Source organism: Garra rufa, chromosome 16 (genome assembly GCF_049309525.1).
Source record: "Garra rufa chromosome 16, GarRuf1.0, whole genome shotgun sequence".
NCBI classification, from domain to species: domain Eukaryota; kingdom Metazoa; phylum Chordata; class Actinopteri; order Cypriniformes; family Cyprinidae; genus Garra; species Garra rufa.
The window spans coordinates 26,039,813-26,066,740 of NC_133376.1; the positions used below are offsets into that span (position 1 = coordinate 26,039,813).

The 26,928-nt window shown below is 34.3% G+C and overlaps 2 protein-coding genes across 2 annotated transcripts; one reads left to right on the top strand and one right to left on the bottom strand.

Moving 5' to 3' along the window:
- The first annotated feature begins 1,617 nt into the window (after positions 1–1,617).
- Positions 1,618–17,832, top strand: itga6l (integrin, alpha 6, like). Its single transcript, XM_073821027.1, has 25 exons — positions 1,618–1,836; positions 1,991–2,118; positions 2,242–2,333; positions 3,195–3,432; positions 3,588–3,698; positions 4,434–4,650; positions 4,776–4,981; positions 5,054–5,145; positions 6,226–6,353; positions 6,849–6,938; positions 7,014–7,078; positions 7,279–7,430; positions 7,515–7,658; positions 7,743–7,858; positions 8,177–8,333; positions 10,475–10,558; positions 10,660–10,739; positions 11,345–11,419; positions 11,551–11,653; positions 12,067–12,243; positions 12,397–12,501; positions 12,676–12,786; positions 16,713–16,811; positions 16,911–17,036; positions 17,410–17,832. The coding sequence occupies exons 1-25, from the start codon at positions 1,664–1,666 to the stop codon at positions 17,458–17,460; spliced, it is 3,120 nt and encodes a 1,039-aa protein (XP_073677128.1). The 5' UTR covers positions 1,618–1,663; the 3' UTR covers positions 17,461–17,832.
- Positions 17,758–25,981, bottom strand: chrnb3b (cholinergic receptor nicotinic beta 3 subunit b). The gene is made up of 6 exons (XM_073821028.1): positions 24,828–25,981; positions 24,107–24,255; positions 22,988–23,032; positions 20,837–20,946; positions 19,864–20,740; positions 17,758–18,014 (listed from the first exon to the last, which is right to left on the bottom strand). The coding sequence occupies exons 1-6, from the start codon at positions 24,886–24,888 to the stop codon at positions 17,868–17,870; spliced, it is 1,389 nt and encodes a 462-aa protein (XP_073677129.1). The 5' UTR covers positions 24,889–25,981; the 3' UTR covers positions 17,758–17,867.
- Positions 25,982–26,928: the final 947 nt, after the last annotated feature.

Genomic DNA, 26,928 nt, shown 5'->3' on the forward strand with positions numbered 1-26,928 from the left:
TTACACCATCCTCAGTGGCTTTCTCAGTAAACAAGTCCCTTGCCGCAACAGCGTTTAAAATTTCCACAGGATGTATAGTTATTTTTGCCACTGGTAAAGTTAGTAATGCTCAAATGCATCTTGTTATTTAAGGGAGTACTTAAAAAAGTAATCTCTAGAAAGCACTTAGGTATATTAATTTGAAATTTAAGTAGCATTGCAGTTGCAACAAAATTAATATTGCATTTAAAACACTTATGTTATATGTTGTTGATAATGAGGAAGACTGTGTCTGAGACCTTCTACCTCTCAATGCTAAAACCACAAAGATGCACAATAAGTTTCCAAACCATGGCCACTATGCGCAGAGACAAAAACAGCTGCTCAGTGGTGTGATTCAAAACAATGGCCATACAACTGCTGTTATTGTCAGACCAGGACTAATTTGTCACAAAATAAAATTTCTTATGTTTTTTTTTTTTTTTTCAGAAGTAGGCTAGTATGTTGCTTTTAAACACCTATTCCAAAATCCATTTGAATTAGAATAGGTTTTGTGAATTCTGTCCACACCTAAGAACATAAAAATAAATAAATAGGTTTGCTATCCACCTTTTCCTTACTGTACGAGTAGGAGCGGCAATTTGTACATTTTATATGGGTCTGGCTTCCGGTCTCAAAACAGCTGGTTTTGCTGCTTGATATTGCAAATTGGTGTGTCTCACTGTATTATTTTAATGTATTATCCTAATTATTAGCATACGTTTGTAGTGCAAACAGTTTTACCTTTTACTACACGTTGTTATTCTTCTCGTTTTCACCAATAGGCTTACTTCCGCGTTGAAAGAAGTGAATAGCTGTTGGGTGAACAAGTACAACCACAATAACATCCGTTAGATTTTAAAGCACAAGATGTTTTTCCACCCATAAATGTCGAGTTGGGCCAAGTGATCGCATTATTATTATTAATAATGATATTTTATTACATTTATACAACTTAAAATGTTTCATTTTGGTTTGAAAACGTCTAACAGGCTGCTTAACGGCAGTTTCCATTGTGACAAAAGTGACTATCTGGGCATGTTATCACAAAGTCAACACCTGCTCAGTGTACATTCTATCACCTGTGAATACAAATCTCTTTAGTATTCTTCATCACACCGTACATCTCTAGCGCCATCTATTGGTTTAATGTGTATTGTGTAGGCCTAATTTTATCCCGACAAATTTGGATTTTCATTTGGATTTATTTGGATTAATAGCAGTTTAATTTGGCGTCGAGGTAAATATAAGGTTTAAAAAGGTATGTTTTTTATTATTATTAATAATAAATAATAGTAGTAATAGCTTTTTGGCTGTCATGTCGTCTACAGAAGTTTAGTTTATCTATTCCAACTACACGTGTTGATCCTTCTCATTTGATATTGCCGTGTTGTAACGTGTTGATGCTTATCTTGAACTTGACTACACCTGCCAGGCAGTGACTGAGAATGAAAGGGCATGTGTTCAGGTTTCCTTTGCAGGTAAACATTAACTTCTTTTTACAGTACAGTTGGCCTTATCCCCACCCTGAGGTGGTAAATCAGCCAAGGCTTATATAATGTGTCAAAATGCCTCGCCCTCCTGCAGCGGGAGTTATTCTTCACAATTTATCTGTCCATATCCAGCTCCACAGAGATCCATCATCATGTTGTTCAGTAAGTGGGCTCTCCTCTTGACCGTGTGGATGCTTCGGCCACCGCAGGTTTCTGCTTTTAATCTGGACACGCAGAACGTGATAAAGAAGCGTGGAGAAGCTAACACTCTGTTTGGGTTTTCTATGGCCATGCACCATCAGCTCAAACCTTCAGAGGAACGCGTGTGAGAAACCTGTTCTTTAAATATTTTATTTTTTATTTTAAGTGATAAATGTTTCAATTAAGACAGATACTGTTGTGAACCTGTAGCAATACTGTGTTTATATTGTTTTCAAAAATATCCAACAGTTTTATCTATCTATTGCTTGCATCTTCAGATTGCTGATTGGAGCCCCTCGTGCTAAAGCATTGGCCAGTCAAAATGCAAATATATCTGGAGGTCTGTACAGATGTAAATTCACAACACAATCGAATGATTGTGAACGCATTCCTGTTGATATAAAAGGTTGGTTGTGCTTTACTTATTGTTACTTAAGTGCATATCAAAATTTTTAGACAGTCAGTTGCATTGCATTTTTCAATAATGCAAGCAGTTTAAGTGTCTTAAAAGATCATTCTAATCTTACAGAACGTCCCTTTTATAATCCTGGACAAGATTATAGAGAAAACCAATGGCTGGGTGTCCGTGTCCGAAGTCAGGGGCCAGGAGGCAAAGTAGTGGTAAAGAAGCGCCTTGTGTTGTTCCTTGTTTGTCCTGAACAAATAAACTGCCCACTGTTCTTCAGAAAAATCCTTCAGGTCCCACAAAAGCTTTGTGTTTTTAGCATTTTTGTGTATTTGAACCCTTTCCAACAGTGACTGCATGATTTTGAGATCCATCTTTTCACACTGAGGACATTTGAGGGACTATTACGGAAGGTTCAAATGTTTACTGATGCTCCAGAAGGAGAAACAATGCATTTAGAGCCAGGGGTGTAGACTTTTTGAATTTAAAGATCAAGGTTATTTGGTCTTCAGGAAACATGTAGGTATCTTCTGTAGCTTCTGAAGGGCAGTACTAAATGAAAAAATATGAGATTTAGGCAAAAAAAAAAAAATGTACACATCCTCATTCTGTTCAAAAGTTTTCACCCCTGGCTCTTAATTCATAGTTTTTCCGTCTGGAGCCACAGTAAGTGTTTGAACCTTCTGTAATAGTTTCATATGAGTCCCTCCACTGTCCTCAATGTGAAAAGATTGATCTCAAAATTATACAGTCATTGTTTTTTTACTAAAAACAACAACAACAAAACACAGCAGTGGATCATTCGGGAAACAACACAGTATTAAGAATCAAGTGTATGTATACTTTTGAACAGGGTCGTTTTTATAAATTTAACTATTATTTTCTCTTGTGGACTATATTTAAACGTCTTCTATGTGAAATATCTTATTCAGGTCAGTACTAAATAAAAAATAACATGCGTTTTGGTAGAATAATTAACATTTTGCAGGTTCTGCAAGGTGTATGAACTTTTGACTGTATAACAGCTAAATGTTTTATTGACATTATGTGTAAAATTTGTGTTCTGTTTTATCTAGACTTGTGCCCACAGATACCAGGACTGGAGTTTTGACAACCGGCGGTTATTGGGCAGATGTTTTGTCCTGGAACAGGACCTTAAATCGATGACGGATGGAGAGGCCACAAGAACAATTTGTAAGAATCGTGAACCAGATAAGCACAAGTTTGGCTACTGTCAACAAGGTGTCTCTGTAGCATTTTCCAAAGACAACAAATATCTTGTTTATGGAGCTCCAGGAGCGTATGACTGGAAAGGTACTGCAAAACTTTAGGCGGGTGGTATTTCATTGATAATGTAAAACCTATATTTACTTGTAGTCTTTTTAAGAACAAATTGTAACCTTGTAATATTGAGTATTACCTTGCAGTATTTTATTAATAACCCTTATATTATCTTTCTCACCCTTAAGGAATTGTGCACATGGAGCCTATTGAGAACTTCTCATTAGAGACCTATGAAACGGGAGATCACAATCAGCGTCAACACAAGCTTATTCCTGTGGAAATCAGCAGCTTTTTAGGTGATTATGCTCAACCTTTTGGACTACTTATTTAAAATAATATACTACTTTTACTTTTATATATTTCTGGTCCTGGAATCTGATTGGCTAGAAGGAGTGTGATATTCTAGTGCTATGGAACTCCAACCATTTCACCGTTTGAATCACTCCGTGCTTGCAGTATTTCTCACAGCGAGTATAATGGTCGACACCTAAATCTACTATAATTTTATAATTAATACTGCTTTTGTGTCACAGAATGTAGTTTTAAGAGTTTGTTAAATGAGAATGTACTTGTTTAGACTTCAAATATGCAGTTTGTTAATAAAGATAACGTCTATTTGAAAATTTGCTTCAACATTTTCGGAGATGCAAGCTCCAGGGCGTCAGCGGCTGTTAAGTGCTCATGAACCTGCCAAGAGCAGCCTCACCTCAGCCAGATCTTCTGGAATTTGCTGCTGCCTCTGATGTCTCTATAGTGGTTAAACAGGAGATATAATTCATTTGGAGTAAATCTAAAGGGCAGTCTTTGGTCTTGTTAATCTATTATTTGTTCCAGAGCAAATAGTTTTGGCTGAGGGCAAAATCTCATGACATTATATTTTATGTAAGTTTAATGATGTAACACACTATAACTGTCAGAAGGTTCAAAAAAGACATTTATTAAAACTTAGCAGCAAAAAAAAAAAAAGACTCATGTGTATAAGTGGACCCCAGGATCTATTTGTCAACAGATTTTCTGTTGTTCTCTGTCAGGCTTTGCTGTTGATACTGGGATGAACCTAATGAAGAAAGGAGAGCTGAATGTCGTGGCCGGGGCTCCGCTGTCAAACCACAGTGGGGAGGTTTTGCTGCTGAGACCTGAAGAAAAGGCAGAAACAAGGGACTTGAAAGCTGAGTACATTCTTCAAGGCCCAGGTTTGGCCTCTTCATTTGGCTATGACCTCGCTGTTGTTGACTTAAACGCGGATGGGTGAGTTGTCACTTAACATGACTAAACAGGATGTGATTGCAAAATTTCTTATGAGTAATAACACCATTATACTTTTAGAGCACAGCTGATTTTGTGTTAGTGAGCTCATGTCTTTAATGTTTCAGGTGGGATGATCTTGTTGTGGGTGCACCTGAGTTCTCCAAAAAAAACATGGATGAAGATGTAGGAGGGGCTGTGTATGTTTACATCAACCAAGCCAATGGCCAACGCTGGAACCAAATTAAACCAGTGTGTCTATATGGGAAAAGGGACTCCATGTTTGGACTAGCAGTGGCACATATTGGGGATATCAATCAAGATGGATATCAAGGTTTGAATGAAAGGTTATTTTTTCAAGATTGGGGCCTTTTGAATCTGACAGATAATCTTTTCTGATTAACAGATTTTGCAGTGAGTGCTCCCAATGAGGATCAAGGGAGAGGTCGAGTGTACATATATCATGGTTCAGCTACAGGGTTTCGTCAAAAACCAGAGGTTTGTAAAAAAAAGTTACATTTTTATATATACACTACCAGTCAAAAGTTTTTGAACAGTAATATTTTTTATATTTTTTAAAGAAGTCTCTTCTGCTCGCTAAGACTGCATTTATTTGATCCAAAGTGCAGCAAAAACAGTGCAATTAAAATATTTGTACTATTTAAAATAACAGTTTTCTGTTTGAATATAATTTAAAATGTAATTTAATCCTGTGATCAAAGCTAAATTTTCAGCATCAATACTCCAGTTTTCAGTGTCACATGATCCTTCAGAAATGAAGGATCATGTGAAGCTTTTTATTATTATTAATATCAATATTTAACACAGTTGATTAAATTTTTTTTTTTTCAGGTTTTGTTTCTGAAAAGAAATATCCAAAGATCAGCATTTATATGAAATAAAAAGCTTTTGTAACATTATAGACTACACCATTCAAAAGCTCAGTGTGTATATATATATATATATATATTTTTTTTTTTTTTTTTATAGAAATTAATACTTTAGTTTAGCAAGGATGCTTTAAATTGATCAAAAGTGATGATAAAGACATTTAAAATGTTACAAAAGATTTCTATTTTAGATAAATTCTATTTCAGTTCTTCTGAACTTTCTATTCATCAAAGAAACATGAAAAAAGTCTACTCAGCTGTTTTCAACATAATAATAAATGCAGCAAATCAGAATATTAGAATGATTTCTGAAAGGATCACATGACTGGAGTAATAATGCGAAAAATTCAGATTTGAAATCACAGGAATAAATTACATTTTAAAATATATTCAAATAGAAAACAGTTTAAAAAGTATTGTTTAAAAATTGTACAGTTTTTGCTATACTTTGGATCAAAAAAAGCAGGCTTTGTGAGCAGAAGAGAATTCTTTAAAAAAACATTAAAAATCTCACTGCTAGTATATATACACACACTATAATGACAAAATATGTGAAAACTATATTATACATATTATATTGTATTATCTTATATTACTCCCAGTATGAATCATTATGGGAGATCTTCTTTGCCCTTTTGCATTTTAAACGTTTTTTTGACTCTCTATTGAAATATCTCTTTCTTTATAGGTTTTAGATGCTGGAGACCCTGGTATCAAATCGTTTGGCTATTCTTTGGCTGGAAACATGGATATAGATGATAATGGCTATCCAGACCTTGTTGTGGGTTCACTTTCAGACATTGTGCAAGTTTATAGGTTAGATGCTTCCTATTTTCATAAAATCATAGATCAAGGTTGATCATATGTCTTCATAGAATTCCTGTGAAGTGAATAATAAAAATACTTCCATTAAATGTCATTTTGTAGGATCTGAACATTTTAGAATACAAAATTATGGTAATACTTTACAATTAGGTGTCATTTGTTAACATGAACAAACAATGAACAATACATTTATTACACTATTTAATCATCTTTGTTAAAGTTAGTTCATGAAAATACAGGTATTAATTTTTATTGTTCATGTTAGTTCACAGTGCACACAACTTGTGATTTCAATAATGCATTAGTAAATGCTGAAATTAGCATGAACTAAGATTAATAAATGCTGTAGAAGTATTGTTCATTATTAGTTCATGTAACTAATGTAGTTAAGTAATGTTTACTAATAAACCTTATTCTTAAGTGTTGCCAAAATTATTTATATTTTAATATAATTAATTAAAATAATAACATTTCTTTTTTTTAAAGGTCTAAACCAGTGATAAACATAGAAAAGACCTTAACATTATCACCAAATACTATTGATTTCAAGGCTCGGGACTGCAAGGGATATTCATGGTAAGATCTATCGATCTACCTATCATCAAAATTATTTTTACAAATTTTTTTTAATGCATTTTGAAAATCTTTCAGCATTATTACAGCTCAGTCCTGCTTCACTTACACTGCGCAGCCACCGACATACAATCATAAACTGAGTGAGTCCATTCCTCGTTCTCCATAATCCATGCTTAAATATCAAAACAATAATGAATGTCCCAGAGCAATCTTTATGAGTCATTCTAGATGGGTGTGTTTGATTAGTTACAATATAACTTGGCAAACATTTTCTTGCCAGAGCAATTTCTTTTAACTTTTTCTGGTGTTTGAATCATATCTGATAGTCACCTTTCTACAGGGATCAAGTACATACTAAAGGCTGATACAGTGAGGACAGAGAGGGGTCTTCCCTCACGAGTGGTCTTTGTGGACTCTGAGGCCGCACAGGGATACCAGGAACTGTCTGTTCAGGGCAAACGGGAGTGTATCCAGACTAACCTCAAGCTGCTCGTACTATCAACTCGCACTCTGATTAGCTGGTTTTAAGAATTACAAATAATAATTCATGATGAAAACCTTTTTATTGTGTTTTAGGGAGATATCCAGGATAAGCTGACTAGTATTCTCATCAGCCTGTCTGTTTCTTTGCCATCTAACAATCCGAAACAGACAGTCAGAAACCTCCCTGGCTTAGAGCCAGTTCTGAACACTCTGCAAGAGAATGCAACCAAAGCAGAGGTAAATTGCAAAACCTTCCATATCACTTGCTTTAATGATTTAATATTTAACAATCTCAAACATGGCATATATTTTGCCTTCCAGGTCAACTTTTTAAATGCTGGCTGTGGAAATGACAACATCTGTCAAAGTAACCTACAGCTCCAGTATAGCTTCTGCACCAAAGACCAAGAAGAAGACAAATGTGACCCTCTAGCCATGTAAAACCATTATCTTTGTGGCTTGTGCAAGATTTAGAACTGATGTTTTTTATAGCTCATAAAGTGCATGATTGATATTTGGCATGAAGTTTGTATAAAGCTAGTGTTTTGTTGCTGTAACTGCAAAACATGTACTGACAAATCTGGAGTTTTAATATCTCAAGGGTAATAATCAAGTAATAATCACATTGTGTGGGAATTGCGCAATGCAGTTTACATATTAACTACATATTTGACACTTTAAATATAAAATAGGCATAAAAGGAAAAAAAACTTCCTTGGCATTCATGAATTTGGTTGTATCTTTGTGTGTTGAAGGGAAAATGATATTCCTGTCATTTCTCCTGGTGATAAGAACGTTGCCCTGGAGGTCACTGTAACTAACAAAGGTGGAGATGATGCACACCAGAGTCAACTTTCTGTGGCATTTCCAGAATTTCTGCAACTAGCATCAGTCGAGCCGAAGAAGAGTAGTGTGAGTATCATTTGTGTGTACTTCTTGACAAGTTAAATCAAAGAGTCTGATTATGTTATGTTTTTACCATAATACAGGTTTGTATCATGATCTGTTGCATCTATTTAGAAGGACTGTCATGTTCAGGCCTAGACTTGTACGCTCAAAAAAAAAAACAATGTCAGATTTAAAAGGAGTCTCAAGTTGTTCCAAACAACTGTGTGAAGTATTCCCTACTGTCCTCAATTAAACTGTATGAACTAAAGAACGTTTCAGATAACTACTATTTAGTGGTGCATGTTATCATGCCAAATAAAATTTAATTAAATGTTTTGGTTCTTATGCACATTTGAAAGTAATATAAGTCTCAGGCGTCTCCAGAATGTGTCTGTGAAGTTTCAGCTCAAAATACCCCACAGATCATTTATTATAACATTTTGAAATGCTTATTTTGAGTAAAAGCATGTTTTCATGCTTGTCTCCTTAAATGCAAATGAGCTGCTGCTCCCCACCCCCTTTTCCAGAATAGGGCTGTGCCTGTACAGCTCGTACCTCAGATACTCTGCCAAAAAACATGTTTGGTTTTGATTATGTCACTTTATTATTATGTTCAATCACACTGAATTTATGCGTTTTCAAGCCATATCAGTTTAAACTTCTGATATATGGTTTTCTGAGGGCACACATTTGAATCACGCACACTGAAAGTGGCTGTCACACGGCATGTGAGTACTAAACTAAATTCTCTTTCAAGTCTTACTGCGCTTAAACTGTCAAATACACACAAGTTTATGTTAAAAACACACAAGTTACAAAAACAGTAGGTTAGTCTTTAATGGTAAACAGCTGGCAAAGAAATCGCATTATTGGATCTGTGTGGCAGCAGCATTATATATTGTAAATAAATCAATAAACCACTGCTCTCTTGTCTCTTCTGAGGCTGGGACTCTAAATAGTGTTCTGTGCTCATCTGTGCAGCCAATGACAGAACAGTTAGCATGCTTTCTTCAAACTTTAGCCATGGTATTAGAACTACTCTGCCATCCAAAGGCAAAGCGCAGTAACTACACATTTGATCAAAATTGAGTTAAGGCTTAAAATGGGCTTTGTGACAACTGTTTTATCTTGTGGCAAAGTCTCCTGGTTCAATTTTGTCCCGTTTCAGAGAAACAAGAGTGTCAAAATTGCAGTAACTACAAAATCCAAACTAATGCCAAGGCAAACCGCAGTAAGTGACGTTACTGCGTTCTAGCTTTGTTTCACACAATAGGGTACTTGTTTGTTTTTCTTCTTTTGTTTAAATTGTGTGATTTTTTTTTCAGCTATTGTTTAAAAGCAACCTAGGTCTGTAATTAATTACTTTTTAAATAAAATGAGCAAAACACTCTCTGTTGTGAAAGGAGCAGATGACTGAGCAATTGTAACATTCACAGCATGTAAACATAAATAAAACTATTAAAGTTATTAAAAACAATCAACATGTAATGAGAAACACAACAAGAAAGTTAAATGAACACATTTAGTTTGTAGATACTGCACTTTACTTTTGCAATAGTGTTTTAGTTTTTTCATGTCATCCAAAGGCAGAGTGCAGTATCTGCATTTTGGTGGTCAAAGGTCATATCAGTTGTCATGGTTTTTATGGTTTCAGTGTTGGAGTAGTTACTGCACTTAGCCTTTGTAGGGCAGTACTACACTGTTGTCGGTTGCGAAAACAAATTGGCGGTGCCATGGGTGCAAACTTGCAGATAAAGGGGCGGTAATATTAAAATAAGATCCCTTTACCAAGTCACAGGGGGAGTGAAATCTGAGAAAGGCTTACCAAAAAAAATTTACTGGGTTGTTCTTTTTCACGTTTTCTGGGTTGGTAGATGCACAATTATAGCACTTAAACACAGTCAGTATCATTTACATGATATGTCCCTTTTAAAATTTGCCCACACACCTTGCAGACTTTACCAGCGTTACTGTTTAAAAAATGCTGTCCAACAATATATTGATCAATTTGTCGATTTTACTTACTAAAGAGTGACTGAGCAAAGTGAAGCTGACAAATCATGTTATTTCATTGTAGATTAAGTGTTTTAGTGAACAGTCTTTCAGATTTTGCAAATACGTAGGTGGTGTTTTTTAATACCTTTTTTTTTTGTATCATGGTACAGGAAACTCAGGTGCAGTGCAACCCCAATGAAAATAAAACACAGGCCGACTGCCAACTTGGAAATCCTTTTAAAAGAGACTCAGAGGTATGAAAAGTAAATACTTTTTTGTTAGACCATGAAGCATATTTTCAATCTATAATTAAATATGTCAGCTTCCTAATTCAGGTTGTTTTCAACCCTTTCAGGTTTCGTTCTTCCTGATACTTAACACAGAAAGGCTTTCACTAAGAGTAACAGGCGCTAATGTGACTATGTTGCTAAAAACGTAAGACGATTCTAGCTGTGGTGATATCTTACCTCTAGTTTAACAATTAATCAACATAATGCATGTATAAAAGTAATATGAAGGTTTATAGCATTAATGGGATAGTTCACCCAAAAATGAAAATTCTGTCATTTATTACTCGCTCTCACTTCTCATGCTGTTCCAAAGGTCATAAGACCTTTGTTCATCTTCGGAAGACAAATTAAGATATTTTTGATGAAATCTGAGAGCTTTCTGACCCTGCATAGACAGCAAGGGTCCTTCCATGTTCAAGGTCCAGAAAGGTATGAAGAACATCGTTAAAATAGTCCAGGTGAAATCAGTGGTTCAACCGTAATTTTATGAAGCTACGAGAATATTTTTTGTGCGCAAAAAAAGCCCAAAAACAACTGTCTATGCAGGGTCAGAAAGCTCTCGGATTTCATCAAAAATATCTTAATTTGTGTTCTTGTGAACGAAGGTCTTATGGGGTTGGAACGACATGAGGGTGAGTAATTAATGACAGAATTAAAAATTTTTGGGTGAACTATCCCTTTAAGAACAGTTTACAAACTAATGGGTTTGGAAGTTTAAATATTTTACTATTTGTTTTTTTCTGCCAATAGGATCAGCATTCAAAATATTCCAGTAGTCGTCGCAGAAGCAAAAATTATCTTTGAACTACATCTGAAAATCGTTGGGTAAGCCTCAATTGTTAATTAAGGACACATTAAATTGTTAAAAGTGACAGTAAAGAGACTTATAATGTTAGGAAAGATTTCAATTTCAAGTAATTACTCTTCTTTCTTTCTGATGTATTTTGTCTTTGTAGTCTTGCTAAACCTTCCCAATTATTCTTTGGAGGAGAAGTAAAAGATGAGAAAGCAATGAAATCAGAAAGTGATATCGGCTCTTTGGTCCAGTATGAGTTCAGGGTTGGTGTTTCAGTCTTCTTAAAGCTACAATAATGAATTACTATGCTTTATAATGTATTGCCATTAACCTTAATTTAATCTGGTTTAAGCTTTTTCGGTTTTTAGACATACCAGATGAATGATTATAATAATATAGTAGCATGTGTATTAGCATATTTATATATAGTTGAAAGTTCAACCCAACTAACTATATTAAAGGGATAGTTTGTTCTGTCATTAATTACTCACCCTCATACAAACCTGTATGACCTTCGTTCATCTTCAGAACACAAATGCAGATATTTTTGATGAAAACTGTGAGCATTCTAACCCTTTCTGTGCATGTACAGTATTTGTCAGTATTTACATAGTGAGTCCAGTACAATTAAATTAGTGAGTCCTGTTGATTTTGTGTAAATGTTCTTCTGTGTCAGATCATCAACGTTGGTCAGCCTCTAAGGTCCTTTGGTTCTGTTGTGCTGCACATTCAGTGGCCAAAAGCAACCAAGGAGGGAAAATGGCTCCTGTACCTTGTGCAGATCAAGGATCATGGAAAAAATATTATTCCGTGCACGCCAGCAGAGGCCATCAACCCACTCCGATTTATCAAGGTTAAATAATGATCATTTATTCACTTCAGCTGTGACTGGTTCTACTGTGCAGCACTCTGTATTTGATACATGATACATCTCTTAGACTCAGACACAATGTGACTTGTGGCATTGTGAGAGAGGTCACTGATGTTTCCTGTACTCACTCTTTAGGCGTCATCCAGAGGACGGCGTGAAGTAGAGCGTGAATCGGGCCTGAAGGCTCTTGCTACTGATTTTTTTCCCTTTTTGGGCAACAAAAGAAAGTATAAAATCCTGGTAATTTCACAGTACAAATGATTTTATACAATTTCATTGACCAGTACTTTCATTTTATTTTCACTACTACTCAGTGGTTATTCTAGTTTCTTTAAAATGTATATCAAAGCTTTTAAGGTACTTAAGTTTGTCATTCTTGCAAATGTTTATCTAGCTTTCATGTTTCCACCCTAGACATGTGCTGATGACTTAACATGTGTGGAGATAAAGTGCCCTCTTGAGGCAGTGGACAGCACTACAGCTGTTGTTCTTCATGCACGCTTGTGGAACAATACTTTTCTTGAGGTACAGTTGCTGCACTTTTCTCTGCACCAAAAGACTTTCATTACACTTAGTAAAAAGTTAAACCTAACTGATTATATTAAGGAGAAGTCAAACTGAAAGAGTTACTAGAATTTTTGATATTTTCAGTTTTAGTTACAGTCATTTGGTCTACAGACCAAAAATGTTTTTCCTGCTAGCTTTGATGATTAACGCAGCCAAATTCCTCAACATCTGAAGGTCAGATGATAATTAAGATATTACTTTTAAAGAATTATAAAAAGAAATAATTTTATTTAAGTTACATTGGTTTTTACTCAAGTCAGTATACATATTTTATTTTATTCACTTTTATTTAGAAATATTTCTTTTAAAGGACTCAAGTAAGTTCACACAGTTTATTTTAAAAGATTTGTCAGTTGTTGTTTTTTCGAGGACTCAGGTTAAATAAGTTAAAACCTTCTGACCTTAAATTGTTTGTCAAATGCATTTCTTAGATTTTCTGTTAATTTATATTTTTTATAATTGCGACTTTATTGACTTTTCTCGCAATTGTGAGTTTACATCTTGCAATTCTGCAATTTTTTTCTCAGAATTCTAAGATATAACTCGCAACTGCAAGTTATAAATTTAGAGTTATGAGATATAAACTCACAATTCTGACTTTTTTTTTCAGAATTTCAAGATTATATAACAGTTCTGATAAGAAGATGTCAGAATTGTAAGATTTAAGCTTGCAATTCTGAGAACATATCAGTCTTTTGTTTCCCCTCAAATTTGGATCTCACAATTGCATCAAAAAAAGTCAAAATAGCATTAAAAAAAGCCAAAATTCCGTTAAAAAAAGTCAGAATTGCAAGTTTTTTTATCACTCGGTTTTGACTTTTTCTCGCAATTGTGATTTTTATATCTTGCAACATATGACTTTTGTTTCCCCTCAAATTTGGACATTTTATCTCACAGTTGCATGAAAAAAAGTCAAAATTGCGTGGGAAAAAAGCCAGGAATTCATGAAAAAAAAAAGTCAGAATTGCAAGTTTTTTATCACTCGGTTCTAGGGGTGGAACGGTACATGTATTCGTTTCGAACCGAATCGGTACGGGGGTCACGGTTCGGTGCATGAATTTAAACGGAGAATACACGGTATGAAAATTAAAAAAAAACTTGCCTGCAAAATAATTAATGTAATGCGGAACTACTGTGAGATACGCGGGTTCTTTAGGGACAGCTAATATTTAGCCCCGCTTTAGCTCTGAAGCTCTGATTGGCGTCGATGCAGCCGAGCTCCGCCTATGTATGCGCTCTATCAGAGCCCGTCTACATTCTCTGGCACTCTGCAGTTTTTTGTCAGCTCGACGGTCCATCCAGTGAGTGAGTCAGAGATAGCAGCGACAGCGAGTATGGCAAGTGGTGGTGTTCCACAAGAGTTAGAGGATCCGCCGGCCTCTTTAAGGGGCCGTTCACATGAAGCGTCTTTTGCGCGCGCAAGTTCGTTATTTCAAATGGAGACGCGCGGCTTGCGCGCGCATATTGGAAGCGACGCGGTCGCGACGCGCTCATTTTTTCCAGGCGCGTCCGCGCCGCATCGATTTAAAAACATCGCAACTTTTCAGAATGTCGCAAGCGCACCGCAGGTCATGTGACATGAACTAACCAATCAGCTTCCTCACGTTTTTTCGTTACATTGAAACCTCAGAAGAAACATGGAGGAGCAGCTCATCATTGTGGTCCAGGGATTTCCTGAACTTTATGATTTGTCAAGCCCCCATTATTTTGACGCTAATAGAAGAAACAATGCATGTAGACGCATAGGCTTGGAGCTAGAGCGCAGCTGATGGTTGCTTAGAAACGGCAGACGCTTCCGGAGCGCAAGCGCCCGAGCGCTTTGTTGATCAGGAAGAAAGCGGCGCGCCTAGCGTTTTCCACGCGTTTTTAGGCGCGACATGTGAACGGCCCCTTAGATCGCAGGTTTGGGAAAACTTCGCTTTTCCAGTCAGTTACAGTAGTATAGGCGAGAGAGTGGTGGAAAAGACGAGGACTGTGTGTCACCGTTGTTCAGCGGTTGTTGGGTATGTGAGTGGAAATACATCTAATTGCCTTCTGCATTTTTGTTTTGCTTTTCCCTCCACTGTACCGAAATCATACCGAACCGTGACGTCTGAACCGAGGTACGAACCGAACCGTGACTTCTGTGAACCGTTCCACCCCTACTCGGTTCTGACTTTTTCTCGCAGTTGTGATTTTATATCATGCAATTGTGAGAAAAAAAGTCAGAATTATGAGTTTATATACCACAGTTCTGAGAAAAAAGTCAGAATTGTGAGATTTAAGCTCGCAATTCTGAGAACCTATCAGTCTTTTGTTTCCCCTCAAATTTGGATCTCACAATTGCATCAAAAAAGTCAAAATTGCGTGGAAATAAAAGCCAGAATTCCGTTAAAAAAAGTTAGAATTGCACTTTTTTATCACTCAGTTTTGACTTTTTCTCGCAATTGTGATTTTTATATCATGCAACATATGACTTTTGTTTCCCCTCAAATTTGGACCTTTTATCTCACAGTTGCATGAAAAAAAGTCAAAATTGCGTGGGAAAAAAGCCAGGAATTCATGAAAAAAAAAAGTCAGAATTGCAAGTTTTTTTATCACTCGGTTTTGACTTTTTCTCGCAATTGTGATTTTTATATCTTGCAACATATGACTTTTGTTTCCCCTCAAATTTGGACATTTTATCTCACAGTTGCATGAAAAAAAGTCAAAATTGCGTGGGAAAAAAGCCAGGAATTCATGAAAAAAAAAAGTCAGAATTGCAAGTTTTTTATCACTCGGTTCTGACTTTTTCTCGCAGTTGTGATTTTATATCATGCAATTGTGAGAAAAAAAGTCAGAATTATGAGTTTATATACCACAGTTCTGAGAAAAAAGTCAGAATTGTGAGATTTAAGCTCGCAATTCTGAGAACCTATCAGTCTTTTGTTTCCCCTCAAATTTGGATCTCACAATTGCATCAAAAAAGTCAAAATTGCGTGGAAATAAAAGCCAGAATTCCGTAAAAAAAAGTTAGAATTGCACGTTTTTTATCACTCAGTTTTGACTTTTTCTCGCAATTGTGATTTTTATATCTTGCAACATATGACTTTTGTTTCCCCTCAAATTTGGACCTTTTATCTCACAGTTGCATGAAAAAAAGTCAAAATTGCGTGGGGAAAAAAGCCAGGATTTCATGAAAAAAAAAAAGTCAGAATTGCAAGTTTTTTATCACTCGGTTCTGACTTTTTCTCGCAGTTGTGATTTTATATCATGCAATTGTGAGGAAAAAAGTCAGAATTATGAGTTTATATACCACAGTTCTGAGAAAAAAGTCAGAATTGTGAGATTTAAGCTCGCAATTCTGAGAACCTATCAGTCTTTTGTTTCCCCTCAAATTTGGACCTTATATCTCACAATTGCATCAAAAAAGTCCAAATTGCATGGAAATAAAAGCCAGAATTCCATGAAAAATGTCAGAATTGCAAGTTTTTTATCACTCGGTTCTGACTTTTTCTAGCAATTGTGATTTTTATGTAGTTTGTAAACCACAGTTCTGAGAAAAAAGTCAGAATTGTGAGATTTATATCAGAATTGTGATTTTATATCATGCAATTCTGAGCAAATAAATCCGAATTATGAGTTTATATACCACAGTTCTGAGAAAAAAAGTTCTGAGATTGAAAGTTTGAATCATGCAATTCTGAGTAAAAAAGTTTTTCCAAGTGAATTGTCAGTCACTTTTCAATTATCCATTTATTCACACTCGTTTACCTTAATTTTCTAAGTGTTCTTTCTTAGCTTTTTTTAAGGGGACACAAATTTAAAAAAAATTCTTATTTTTACTTAAATGGTTTATCAGTTACCTCCTCAGATTAAGTAAAGTTACAGTGTGAGCATATTGCAAAGATGTTTTTTCTTTACAGGAGTATAGTTCGTTGAACTACTTGGATATCGTACTGGATGCATTTTTGACCCTTAATGGGACTCTTGGGAATATTGGGATGCAGCCATCCGATTCTAAGGTTAAGTGACTCATTTATACCATTTTTATTTGATGCATTAGTAGTATAGTGATGTATATGTATAGATGAAATAATATTTCTGTACCTTATATACTGTAGGTAAAGCTAACTGTTTTTCGTGAAAGCAAGCCTGCTTTGCTCAGTCGAGTCCCATGGTGGGTCATTCTGCTCAGCGTATTGACTGCACTTCTGTTACTGGCTCTGCTCTTCTACCTGTTAAGGAAGGTAATGTGACCCTCATCATCCCTAACCTAATTTAAAGATTTGATTTACCAGAAAGATAAGCATTAAAGAGATGAAAATGCTGTCATTCATTACTCACCCTCATGTCGTTCCAAACCCGTATTCTGTTCATCTTCAGAATACAAATTAAGATATTTTTGATGAAATCCGAGAGCTTTCTGACCCTGTATAGACAGAAGTTCAAGGCCCAGGAAGCTTAAAAATAGCCCATGTGACATTAGTGGTTCAACCGTAATTTTATGAAGATACAAGAATACATTTTGTGCAACTTTATTTAACAGTTTCTTATAGAATATGTTTGCAAATTAGGTTTCTGTGATTTTTGACTGAATTGTATTGTTTTTTTGCTCTTCAGTGTGGATGCTTGAATTGTGAAATGTGCACCCAAGAGAAGAAAGTATACTAAGAATCAGGACAGGAATATATAAGAGTCGTGTCTTCTCAGGAAGATGGACTAAACTTTTCTGATTCTGTGGAGATTTTTTTTTTTTTCTTGCACTGGTCAAAAAAAATTCTTTCTTGCTGTACCTAGTTTTTTTATGTTGTCTGTAAATAAAAATTTAAGAATAAATAACTAAACTACAAAAAAAGTTTATAATATCATGTTATATTGCTAAGGATACATATCACATTTGATTAACATTGTTGGTCACCTCCTAATGTTAATCATAAATCTGACTATTTATTGCAGTGAAAGAACAAATTACTTTTATATTTTTTTATGTAATGTGCACTGTCTGTAATATTGTTGGTGGTACAGTAAAATTCTGTTTTGCGATGTGATGGATTTGGCTGGACTCGATGGCTCAAGTGTCATGGAGAAGGAGGTGGAGGTGTTTGCAGGAACATCTTGACGGCAGGTGTGAAGATGAGGATGGTGCCCAGCACAGAGACAGTGAGAAACGCCCAGAGAAAAATCCTGTCCAACACCTGAGCCACAAACTTCCAGTCCTGTACTACCTGGAAGAGGGAAAGATTGTTTGTTGTCATCAACATAACTATCATGACTGGTATCTTCGTCAATAAATCAAAGTCAACACCATAAAAACAAATTAATTCCAACATTTTATATTCCTAATTTTATTTTTAACATCTAAAGTATGCTAGAGCAACCTTGTTACTGCAAAACATCATTGAATATATAGTAAAATAATAAATATTCTGGACAAAATATATTTCAAATATATGCTAAATATATATTGTAATCAATGCAGCTTAAGGAAATATATTTTTCCAAGTTAATGTCAAAATATATTACAGAATTTACTTCAGGGGAAAGAAAATACTTTTCAAAATGTTAAATGTAAAACATTTTCAAAATGTTAAAATGTATATAAATTGTAAAATACATTTTGGGTACAAAAATATATTTAACTAAAACAATGGTGTATATATTATGTAGTATTTATATATAGTATTTTTATTTGGTCCAAAAAAATAATAATTTAATTGTTTTTTAAAGTACAGCAAAAACAGTAAAATTGTAAAATATTTTTACTATTTAAAATCATCTATATTAATTTTTTTTTAAATGTAATTTATTCCTGTGATTTCAATGCTGAATTTTTAGCTCATTACTCCAGTCACATGATTCTTTAGAAATCATTCTAATATTCTGATTTACTGCTCAAAAAAAAAAAAAAAAACATTTATTATGTTCAAACCGGCAGAGTAGATTTTTTTCAGGTTTCTTTGATGAATAGAAAGTTCAGAAGAACAGCATTTATCTGAAATAAAAATCCATACATAAATATGGATACATAAATGTCTTCATCATCACTTTTGATCAATTTAAAGGAGCCTTACCCAATAAAAGTATTAATTTCTATAATTTCATTCTAAAAAAACCTGATCTTTGGTTCTTACTATGAATCAAAAAATCCTGGAAAAAAGTACTCATCTGTTTTAAATATTGATTATAATAATAAAATATGTTTCTTGAACAGCAAATCAGCATAGAATGATTTCTCAAGGATCATAAGACACTGAAGACTGGAGTATTGATGCTGAAAATGTAGCTTTGATCACAGAAATCAATTACATTTTAAAATATATTCAAATAAAAAGCAGTTATTTTAAAAAGTAAAAATATTTAACAAAATTACTGATTTTTGCTGCATTTGGGATTAAATAAATGCAGGCTAGGTGAGCAGAAGAGAATTCTTTAAAAAACATTACAAATTTGACAGTTTAAAAAATTTTGACTGGTAGTGTGTGTGTGTGTGTGTGTGTGTGTGTGTGTGTGTATATATATATATATATATATATATATATATATATATATATATATATATATATATATAATTTTTTTATATATATATATACACAAAAAAATACAGTAAAAGCAGTAATACTGTAAAAAAAATTCATTACTATAAATAACTTTTTTATTTTAACATATTGTAGAATTTTACTTATTCCTGTGATGGCAAAGCTGAATTTTAAGCAGACATTAAATCAGACTTCAGTGCCATTTGATTCTTAATAAATAATTGTAATATGATGATTTGCTTCTCAAGAAACGCGTCTTGTCAATGCATTTATTTAAAAAAATATCACTTTTGAACAAATGAATGCATAATTTCTGAATAAAACGTATTTTAAACGACCTTAAGTCCTTTTATCAAATTTGTCCTAAAACCAAAAACAATACTTGTTCTTGTCTTGGGACAACTTTGATGATTTTTTTGATCCTCTTCAAATGTTGACTACTATATGTCTATAAATAGTTTATTTTTTTAATTATATATGCAGTCAATAATTAGAAACATTCCTTTACCTTCATCTCAAGACATCGTCAAGCCCTTACCTCTCTAATAAAATGCTCCTTCTTAATGTGGCGTGAGATGTAGCGAACCGAGTTGGTAGCCTGCTCCAGCATATTAATCAGAGCTTGACCTTCTCCTTCAGGTCCAGGTGGCCCTTTCTTGTTCCTGGGCTTGAGGTCAGGACTGTGAGGCTCCAGCTCTGGATAATGGTAGCGGTCCGTGTTCCCCCTCATGCAAAGCAAATGAGGCAGCCGCTGGAGAAAGAGCGAACGCACCCACGGAGACATAGGATGGTAAGTAGCTGAAGATCGGTGGTGGACGTTGATGACAAAAACAGTCACGATAATGGAGAGAGTGACAAAGATCATAATAAAAAGCAGGTACTCTCCAATCAGCGGGATAACCTTAGAGGAAGAAGGGATGATCTCTTCGATGACGAGAAGGAAGACAGTGAGTGACACAAGGACAGAAGTGGAGAGAGAGACTTTTTCCCCTTCATCAGAGGGAAGGTAGAAAACCAGGACTGTTAGGAAAGACAAGCCCAGGCAGGGAATAATAAGGAAGAGTGTGTAGAAGAGAGGAAGACGTTTTAGGATAAACGAGTATGTGATATAGGGATAAGAAAGGTGTTCATCTCGCCGACTGCCTTTCTGGCCAGTGGCGCTGAGAATCTCCCACTCGCCGTTATCAAAGAAGTCGCTTCGATCCACCTGCTGGTTGATGAGGACTAGTTCAACCATGTTTCCGTCATACGTCCAAGAGCCAAACTTCATAGAGCAGTTCTGCCGATCGAACGGGAAGAAAGTCACATCCATGGTGCAGGCGGATTTGTAGCTGGCAGGAGGCGTCCATGTGATCATGCCATTGTACCGCACAATGGCTTTGGTCATTAAGGAGCCTTCAAAACGTCCATCAGCACTGAAAGTGAGAAGATTAGCAGATATTAATATCTTAATATTTCAAGATGAGTTATTCTTGTTATGTCTGATATCAATGCAAATGGTGCAAACTTACTTTTCATATAAAACAATGTCCGGGAGCCAGATGCTCTCTGACGGGACTCTGATTGAGGTGATGCCGCCGTAATTCTCAGGGTTCCATCGCAGTTTGTAATCCAGCCATTCCTATTTAAAAAAAAAAAAAAAAAAAATTTTGAGTTTAAAACAAAAATGTTCGTTTTTTTTTAATGGTGAGCATTTAAAGAGAATTGATAATTTTGTCTTCTGCACTAATCAGTGTTAAATATATACTGATCAAACTTATGAATAATATAGTGTATAATGTTACAAAAGCTTTTTATTTCAGATTATTTCAAATGCCGATCTTTGGATCTTTCCGTTCATCAAAGAATCCTGAAAAAAATGTACTCAACTGTTTTAAATATTTTTAATAATAATAATAATAATAAAACATATTTGTTTTCAGCAAATCAGCATATTAAAATGATTTCTGAAAGATCACGTGACACTGAAGACAGGGGTAATGATGCTGAAACTTTAGCTTTGATCACAGGAATAAATTACATTTTAAAATATATTCAAATAGTAAGCAGTTAAATAGTACAAATATTTCACAATATTACTGCTTTTTCTGTATTTTGGAGCAAATAAATGCAGGCTTGGTTATTTTAGTATCATTGCGTTTTTTCTTCTTTATTGGTTTTTGTTTGTAAACGTGTTTATATACACATTAAACCCATTAAAGCCATTAAACATTTTGGGATCAGTAAGATTTGTTATGTTTTTTACAGACGTCTTTTCTGCTTATCAAGGCTGCGTTAATTAGGGTAAGAATTAGTGCTGGGCAACGATTCATTGCGATTAATCGCATCCAAAACAAAAGTACATAATATATGTGTATGTGTTATTAATTACTATGTATGTGTTATTAATATAAATACACACACATGTATGTAAATATTTAAGAAAAATGTGTTATGTTTATATATGAAATATATTTGTATATAATAGAAATTATATGAATATATTACATGAAAACTTTAATTTTGTATGTGATTAATCATAATTAATCATTGCCCAGCACTAGTAAAAATACAGAAAAAAACATTATAAAATATAAAAAAACATATTGTGAAATATTATAAAACATATTGTGAAATATTATGAAATATTATTGCCATATTATAGCCATTATAAATTGTCGTTTTATTTATCCTTCAGAAATCATTTTAATGTTTATTATCAATGTTGGAAACAGCTGAAACAGTTGCATATTTTTTTTTGGAACCTGTGATACTTTTTTCAGGATTCTTTGATGAATAAATCATGACAAAGAACAGCATTTATTTAAGAGAAAACTTTTGTAACAATATACACTACTGTTAAAGGTTTGGGGTCAGTAATTTTTGAATATATTGAATAAATGCTGTTCTTTTTACCTTTTTATTCATTAAAGAATCCTGAAAAGGCTGTTTTCAACATTGATAATAAATCAGCATATTACAATGATTTCTGAAGGATCATGTGACACTGAAGACTGGAGTAATGATGCTTAAAATTAAGCTTTGCATCACAGGAATAAATGATATTTTAGAGTATATTAAAATAGAAAACTGTTTTTTAAAATTGCAATAATATTTCATAATATTACTTCTTTTTCTGTATTTTTGATACAAATAAATGGAACTTTGATGAGCATAAAAGACTTAATTTAAAAACATTGAAAACCATACTGATGCCAAACATTTAAACGGCAGTGTAGTATTACACTTTTAGTTTGTTATTTTAGTACACCAAGCTACACTAAATGAAAATGAGAAATGTCAGCTGAAATTAAATAAGTTGTAATGATTAGCCTTTGCCACAACCACTTTAATTACAATATTCAGTGATCAATGCAACAGAACTACAGCCAAGTAAAAAAAAAAAAAAAAAAAAAAAAAAAATCCTCTATGCACAGTAAACTTTCATGCAGCATGAACTATTTAAGATTAAAAAAAATAAAGAAAGAAAGAAAATAAATAAATTATTATTTTCCATCCTAAACTGTTTATTTTGAAATTTGTGCATGGAGCACTTATTTATTTATTGTCAAAAAATTCTTCATTAATAATACCCTTAATAACTCATTTAGATGTTACCCAATGCATCCCATTTTTAATTTTCCAGACAAAACATTTTTACAGTGATTTTTGAGGTTACATACCTCCCATAGCCACACATTAGTAGTCATGAGTTGGTTTTTCTCATCCTAAATTCATAAACAGAGAAGAAAGAAAGATAATGCCATAAGCGACTGAGATGTGCCTGAGAGAGAGATTCAATATATGTGATTAACTCAAACAAAGTCTTAACTCTAATAATGAACAGTTAATTCTGGTGGTTGGATTGTCAAAAACAATAAAGAGTATAAAGAACCACAGTGGAAAAAGACTTTTCATCAAACAGGTTTATATTATTGCCCATTTTTCTTCAGATTATGAGATATTTGAGTGCTGAGAGGGGTGACAGTCTGCGTAATATTAGCTGTCCTTATTTATTTTCCATAGCACTCAAAATTATTGGCTATATCTTTTGATAAACGTCCAGCATAACCACTTTTAAAGCCATCTAATACTCTGAATTACGAGGCACTTGGGCACCTGTGCCTTTGGGCAGGTTTTAAATCAATAATATCAAACAGCCACATCTAAGCCCGTATCAAGTAAATCACATTACAAGGTGTACATGTAGCGACGGTAAGTTGACGTCATCATTTTTTATTATTATTTTTATTGAGAGGAACACAAAGCCTGACAGTTTCATGCAGACTTTAAATCGAACACTGAAGCAGAGAACACATCAGGAATGTTAGTGTGTCTGACTTGACCACATGACATGAAATCAATACCAGCAGCATTTGCTGAGCACATACATTTTCATCAAAATATGCTGAATTCATATCAATTTAGTTTGAATAATTTAATCACAGAGGGAAACAGTACACCAATGGATTTTTTAAAGATGTTCTAGCTCGCTGGATCTCTGCTCTTAATAATTTAGCCTCCCATCATACGAGAATTCTGAACAACAAAACCCTTTCAGAGAAAAAGTGAGGCAGAATAAAAAAGGAGATGAGGAAGAGATGAAGGAGGAGAGGCAACATTTTCTATATTTAGCCTCTAAGGAAGCAGATGCCTCTAATATATGCCTAGACAATGGCTTTCAAAACCATGGACAGCTCCATCTGTTGTGTTTCAGCACCATGGACAGAGACCAACGAGGGCCGTCAAAGTTAGGCTTCCAAATTAAGTTTAAAAAAGCTGAATCTGTATGTTCATCTTACCACATCCACAAGCTGAGATATCTTCAAGCCAAAGCGAACCTTCACAGTGTGGTTTGCATGCAGAACAGGCCTGACCCAGCGCTGGTACCCCTGAAACAAGTCCCTGAGTAGAGCATCTTCTCTTTCTGCCAGAGATACAAACTCCCTAGCTGCCAAACACACACATACCATTATCATCATCTTATTACATCACTGATATAATTCAATTGACATAATCTCAATTGACCAGGTATTAATGTTAACTTCTATTAGTTAAAATAACAGTGCTTGTGATTCAAAAAGTGAGTCATGCGAATTGACAAGGACAGACAGAAACCAGACACTTCATAGACATGGCAGTCAGCAGAAGTCCGCTCACTGCGTCCTTCACTAATTGCTTACTGACCTCAACTGAGGACAACTGCACTCAACTACACATGACAGAAATTTAAGTACATAAAAAATACATATATTACGATTTTTTTATTCGCAGCTGTTATTGCTAAGGATCCAAACTTTGTTAAACGACTCATAATGTCATTTTTTGCGTACTTTGTGATACGCAAGTCACGAATATAAATCATTACACACATTTAAAGATAACAATTTGCTTTCAGATAATAAATAAGCGATATCTCCTAACTCTATAAATGCATTGTGTATATACCACAAAAACAAAAAGACTGTTAAACAAACATTATTAAGAAATTATTTGACAGGGCAGAACGAGACTTGTACTTACCAGGCGTGGTGGCGACGATGCTGGTAAACAGGGTAAAAACACCAATGACTGCCAGCGTCATTTTAGGAGAAAGTAACCTATTTAATATCGACGTGACACTAACTTTTAACGTATTAATTGCTCTTTAAAACAACTTTTCGTAACAAGCGATTTGTAGCAGTTTGTAGTTGTTATTTGTTGAGAAAACTACACGATAGTAAAGCAGAGGATGGGAGTTGATCACTCCTAGATGGAATCCATCCAGGCGCGCGCCCGCTCGGGTCCCACAGCACACTAGTACGCGGAGCGAGTGCGTGCCCGTTTAAAGGGACAGGTGAACATATCGCTTCACCAAATAAATGAACGTGCTCATAAACCCCTGCACCCTGCATTTCTTCACGGGTCTAGCGAACGAAAGTAAACCAGATAAAGACAAAAAAAAAAGTACAAACATTTTTAAACTTATTAATCCAACTTATTTTTCCCATAAAAGTGGGCACGGACATTTTATGGGTCTGGCTTTCAGTCTCATTCGCATTTAGCTATTTTTAGAAGTTTTTACAAAACAGTTCATTTTGCTGCTTGATATTGCAAATTGGTGTGTCTTAACATTTTATTTTAATCTATTAACTTAATGCACACTATTTTGTACTGCAAACAGTTTACCGTTTATTGCACATTGTTAGTCTACTCGTTATTTCCCTATAGCGGATAATGAAGCCACTTACTTCCGAGTTGAAGAATAAGGAGAATATTCTATGTACCTCAAATGGACTTTGTCTACATATTGTGTAAATCATAAGACAGTCTGTTTTCATTTATAGTTGTCAAATCTTTTTACATCAATCAGATTTGTAATGCTTTTAAAGAAGTGTATGTATTATTTATTTATACAGCTAAAACAGTAAAAATTTGAAATATTTATACTAATAAAAAAAACTGTTTTCCATTTGAATATATTTTAAAATGTAATTTATTCCTGTGATCAAAGCTAAATTGATCCTTCAGAAATCACTGTAATATGCTGATTTGCTGTTCAAGAAACATTTATTATTATTATTATTATTATTATCATCAATATTTAAAACAGTTAAGTACATTTTTCAGGATTATTTCATGAATATAAAGATCAAAAGATCAGCATTTATCTGAAATAAAAAGCTTAATAAACTATACTTAAAAGCTTGGAGTCATATATACATACAGTCAAGCCCGAAATTATTCATACCCCTGGCAAATTCTGATTTAAAGTTATTTTTATTCAACCAGCAAGTTTTTTTTTTTTTTTTTTTTTTTTTTTTTTTTTTTTTTTACCAGAAATGACACAGGCTTCTGATTTAAAGGAGTCCTGACTTAAATCCAATTGAGAATCTGTGGAGGGAGCTAAAGATCAGGGTGATGGCAAGGAGACCCTCCAGCCTGAAAGAGTTGGAGCTCATCGCTAAAGATAAATGGGCAAAAATACCAGTGAAAACATGCAAAAAGCTGGTCAGCAATTATAGGAAGCATTTGATTGGTGTAATAGCTGTAATAGTAATATATATAAAATTTATTTTTTCTTGGGAAATAAATTATAGATTTTAATACTTTTATTTAGCAAGGATGCTTTAAATTGATCAAAAGTGATGATTTATAATGTTTACAAAAGATTTCTGATTTTTCAGATAAATGCTATTCTTCTAAACTTTATATTCATCAAAGAAACCTGAAAAATATACTCAGCTGTTTTCAGCATAATAATAATAATAATAATAATACTTTTTTTGAGCAGCAAATCAGAATATTAGAATGATTTCTGAAGGAGTAATGATGCTAAAAATTCAGCTTTGAAATCAAAGCAATGTTATTTGTATAAAAAAAACATTTCAAATTTTATATTTAGCGATATAAAGGTGAAATCTAACTTCATCTAACACTATGCACTGGTGTAGAGTGTGTTTGTCTGCAACCTTACAGACACATTAAAATAAAAACTCAGCAAAGCCTCATGTGTAAACACTCACATTGAGTCCAAGCAGCAGCTCAGGCAAACATATCTCCTCAGCGTTCATGGCTACTGTCTGAGCTCAATGATTTTCTGCTCCAGTTGGAACCAGCTGTGGCCTCTGTGAGGGTCTGTGTC